The sequence below is a fragment of the Gadus macrocephalus genome, chromosome 5, assembly GCF_031168955.1.
Source record: "Gadus macrocephalus chromosome 5, ASM3116895v1".
Lineage (NCBI taxonomy): Eukaryota > Metazoa > Chordata > Actinopteri > Gadiformes > Gadidae > Gadus > Gadus macrocephalus.
This window is the reverse complement of record NC_082386.1, coordinates 16,050,305-16,054,214: the sequence shown is the minus strand read 5'-3', so window position 1 is coordinate 16,054,214 and position 3,910 is coordinate 16,050,305. Positions and strand designations below refer to the sequence as shown.

Below are 3,910 nucleotides of genomic sequence, written 5' to 3'. Positions count from 1 at the left end.
GCTGAACAATCAGTATCTCTCTCTCTCTCTCTCTCTCTCTCTCTCTCTCTCTCTCTCTCTCTCTCTCTCTCTCTCTCTCTGTCTATCTCTCTGTCTCTGTCTCTCTGTGTGTGTCTCTCTCTCTCTCTCTCTCTCTCTCTCTCTCTCTCTCTCTCTCTCTCTCTCTCTCTCTCTCTCTCTCTCTCTCTCTCTCTCTCTCTCTCTCTTACACTTTCTGATGGGCTTTATGTGTTTATGACATGCTGACAAGGCATTATGGTCACTACCCCGTAACAGAAAACAGCGTATATAAGGATGTTGCTCTGAGGGCTTAACTACACTCTCTATCTGAAACAGCCAGGTAAGAAGCTTCGGCACACACTATACAGAGAGACACACAGACAGACGGAGGGACAGACAGACGGACAGACTATTGGCTCCTAAACACATGCAGGTGCTGATAGACAGACGTCGGAGGCAGTTGAAGAAAATAAGGAACCAAATCAAGCAAAGTCAAGTTTGGTTTCCTTCCAGTCACAACCTAATGGAGACGTTTCAAAGTAACCATTTGTGAACCTGTGTCTGTGTGTGTATACCATGTGTCTGGCTCTGTGTGTCACACAGGATGAAGCTTTTGGTGGCTGTCTCTATGTTGCTGGCTGTGGCCAGTTGTGCCAGCCTGTCCCTTGAGGACCTGGAGTTCCACGCATGGAAACTTCAATTTGGTAACATTAATTCACATTCAAACCCAGAAGTGTGTAGAACTACAGTGTGTCCTTTCCCTGAACTTTCTCCATTGTAATGCTTCCTTTGTGTGCGGACAGGGAAGTCTTACAGCTCCCCCTCCGAGGAGGCCCAGCGCAAGCTGACCTGGCTCAGCAACCGTAAGCTGGTGCTGGTCCACAACATGCTGGCCGACCAGGAGATCAAGTCCTACCGCCTGGGCATGACATACTTCGCTGATATGGTAGGTCACTGCAAAAAAAAACACCACCGCGCTAATGGCCGCGACCGGCCAAAGTGTAACATCACCCTTTAAAAACTGATAACCATATCATATAATCATTCATTACACAGCTCTTTTTCAATACTGTGGAACGCTCCGTTCACTTGCATGAGCCCTTCACAACTTCCGGCGGTGTATTATACTTGATAATTGACCATTGCTAAGTCTAATTGACCGCTGTCAAGGAAAGTGGATTTTTGGCCGTCTTTCGTATCACTCCACAAGTCATTGGGTTACTTATCGTTTTGGCAAGTAGCCGTGTAATAAGCGGGATAATGTATAGAACGTCCCCGGTCATTATCGAAAATAAGCCATATTTATTAAGCCCTTATTTTCCCGATAATGACCGGTGTTCTATACATTATCCCTTACATAATCACCTGTATAACAAACGACAACACCTTTGCAAATCTGCAGTCATATATTCACCTTTCAACCCAAGCATTTCACACGAAAACTGTTGTCTTTCCCCCTGAAAGGAAAACGAGGAGTACAAGCAACTGATCGCCCGCGGCTGCCTGAAGTCCTTCAACACCTCCGCCTCCCGCCATGGCTCCGCCTTCCTCACCCAGCCGGAGGGCGCTGACCTGCCTCCCGCCGTGGACTGGAGGGACAAGGGCTACGTCACCGAAGTCAAGAACCAGAAGCATTGTGGTTCCTGCTGGGCTTTCAGCACAGTATGTAACACTGTATATGTGTATGTGTGGGAGGGGGGGGCACTATCATAGGAGGTACAGCGGGTTGGCTTGTAACCGCAAGGTTGCTGTCTGAGTGTCGAGGTGTCCCTGAGCAAGACACCTAACCAGTAACTGCTCCCGACGAGATGGCTGTCACTATGCATGGTTTACCTCTGCCGTCCTTGTGTGAATTTGTGCATGAATGGGTGAATGTCAGGCAATATTGTAAAGCGCTTTGGATAAAAGCGCTATATAAATGTGTTGTGTTGATGTATGAATGCACATAAACGTTGTTCAGATGCGCCAGCTTTACATCTATACTTCATCATCTACTTTTTCCTCCTCTTCCTCATCTTCCTCCCCTGTCCACAGACAGGCTCTCTGGAGGGCCAGACCTTCAGGAAGACGGGCAAACTGGTGTCCCTGAGCGAGCAGCAGCTGGTGGACTGCTCCGGGGGTTATGGCAACTTGGGGTGCATGGGGGGTCTGATGGACAGTGCCTTTGAATACATCATGGCCAGTAAAGGCCTCGACACAGAGGACTCCTACCCCTATGAGGCTGAGGTCAGTGGGTGGTGTAGATGGTGGTGTAGATGGTGGTGTAGATGGTGGTGTAGATGGTGGTGGTGGTGGTGGTGGTGGTGGTGGTGATGGTGGTGATGGTGGTGGTGGTGGTGGTGGTGATGCACTGCGTCATTTCTCAGAGATATGAAAATGGTTCCCTGCATCGTCATCATCATCATCATCATCATCATCATCATCAGCAGCAGATTCTGCCCACATATGTTTATCGTTTACAGTACTATAGTATTATTGAAAACCAAAGTGTTTGTGGTTCCAAAAGATGTGTCCTAGACAACATTGCATTATGTTTCCAGTGATCTTAACAGCTAAATATATGCCCTATCAACAATGTCAGTACTGACATTGTTGATAATTAAAATTTGAATGGATAAGAAGATTATCCATATTTTAATGATAACGTAAGTCCTTTCTATTTTAACTCAAGTAATCTGAAAAACTGTCCCACGTTGACCCACACATTAACATATGACTTCACACTTCGATTAAACTTCATCTACACGGCACTTTTGACACATTGATCACTAACGGCTACCAACGGTTGCGCCTCGACGGTTTACCCCAACAACCCGTGGTTCTGTCTCTTAGGACGGACAGTGCCGCTTCAACCCCGACACCGTCGGAGCCACATGCTCGGGCTACAGGGATATCAGAACCGGCGACGAGAAGGCACTACAGAAGGCCCTGGCCACGGTGGGACCCGTGTCCATCGCCATCGACGCCTCCCAGTCCTCGTTCCAGCTCTACCAATCAGGTGAGAGACGGACGTAGTGATGAGGTCGACGGGGCCGTGTGTCTCCTGTCGACGCAAACACATCGCAGGGAGAAAGACAGGTCACACTCGCACCACAAATGTTGGGCCTGCATCTGAACCACAGTTTTGGGATAGGATAGGATCGTCTTTATCGTCCCCAAGGGGCAATTGGTTTGCAAACAGTAGTCAACAGAGCCAATACACATCATTAAATAAAAAATAAGCATGAAAAACATAAATGCATATGACATACTGTAGATGTTATCCTGAAATTGCAATGAGATATAAAGCACAAAGAGTTCATCAGTCTTCGTTAACCCGTTGTGTGTGTGTGAATGTGTGTAGGTGTGTATGATGAGCCTGATTGCAGTAGCACAGAGTTGGACCATGGTGTTCTGGCTGTTGGATACGGGAGTGTCAAAAACCAAGACTATTGGCTGGTGAAGAACAGGTATGGTCCACATCTAACTGTCCCAGTCTACTCTTCCCACTGACCCCTGAACCGCAGAGAAGGTGTGTTACATAGGGGGGTGGGGGCAATTACAGCTATTTTTGAGTGCTGTGAACAAATATTAACATTAATTATTTTCATTACTGAGGTCATGTTGCCTATAGATCCATTGGTAGTGAATTGAGGGAAGACAATGATCTTAGTTCAAACATTAACATTAATCTTAATCCTTAATAAAAAATAAATTATTCTTAATAATTTAACTTACTAACGTGGAGAAATAGGATTTTAAAATCATAATTACTCAAGGTCAGAAACCAAAGAGATGTTCCATTCATTCTGACCTATTAGAACTATGGAAGAACACTATTAGACCACTGTGGAAGATGCCCTATTCCTCTTCCACTGTGTTTCTATCAATATATATATATATATATATATATATATATATATATACACAT

At 45.8% G+C, this 3,910-nt stretch overlaps 1 protein-coding gene across 2 annotated transcripts in view; it reads left to right on the top strand.

Annotated features, from left to right (window-relative positions):
• Nucleotides 1–203: 203 nt before the first annotated feature.
• Nucleotides 204–3,910, top strand: part of ctsl.1 (cathepsin L.1) — a 4,300-nt gene continuing 593 nt past the window's right edge. For both annotated transcript variants that reach the window (XM_060052763.1, XM_060052764.1), the window contains exons 1-7: nt 204–340; nt 604–704; nt 804–946; nt 1,465–1,662; nt 2,035–2,226; nt 2,833–2,998; nt 3,344–3,449. In XM_060052763.1, the coding sequence (XP_059908746.1) occupies nt 605–704; nt 804–946; nt 1,465–1,662; nt 2,035–2,226; nt 2,833–2,998; nt 3,344–3,449 (905 nt within the window). In that variant the 5' untranslated portion in view covers nt 204–340; nt 604. The remainder of the gene's footprint in view (nt 341–603; nt 705–803; nt 947–1,464; nt 1,663–2,034; nt 2,227–2,832; nt 2,999–3,343; nt 3,450–3,910) is intronic.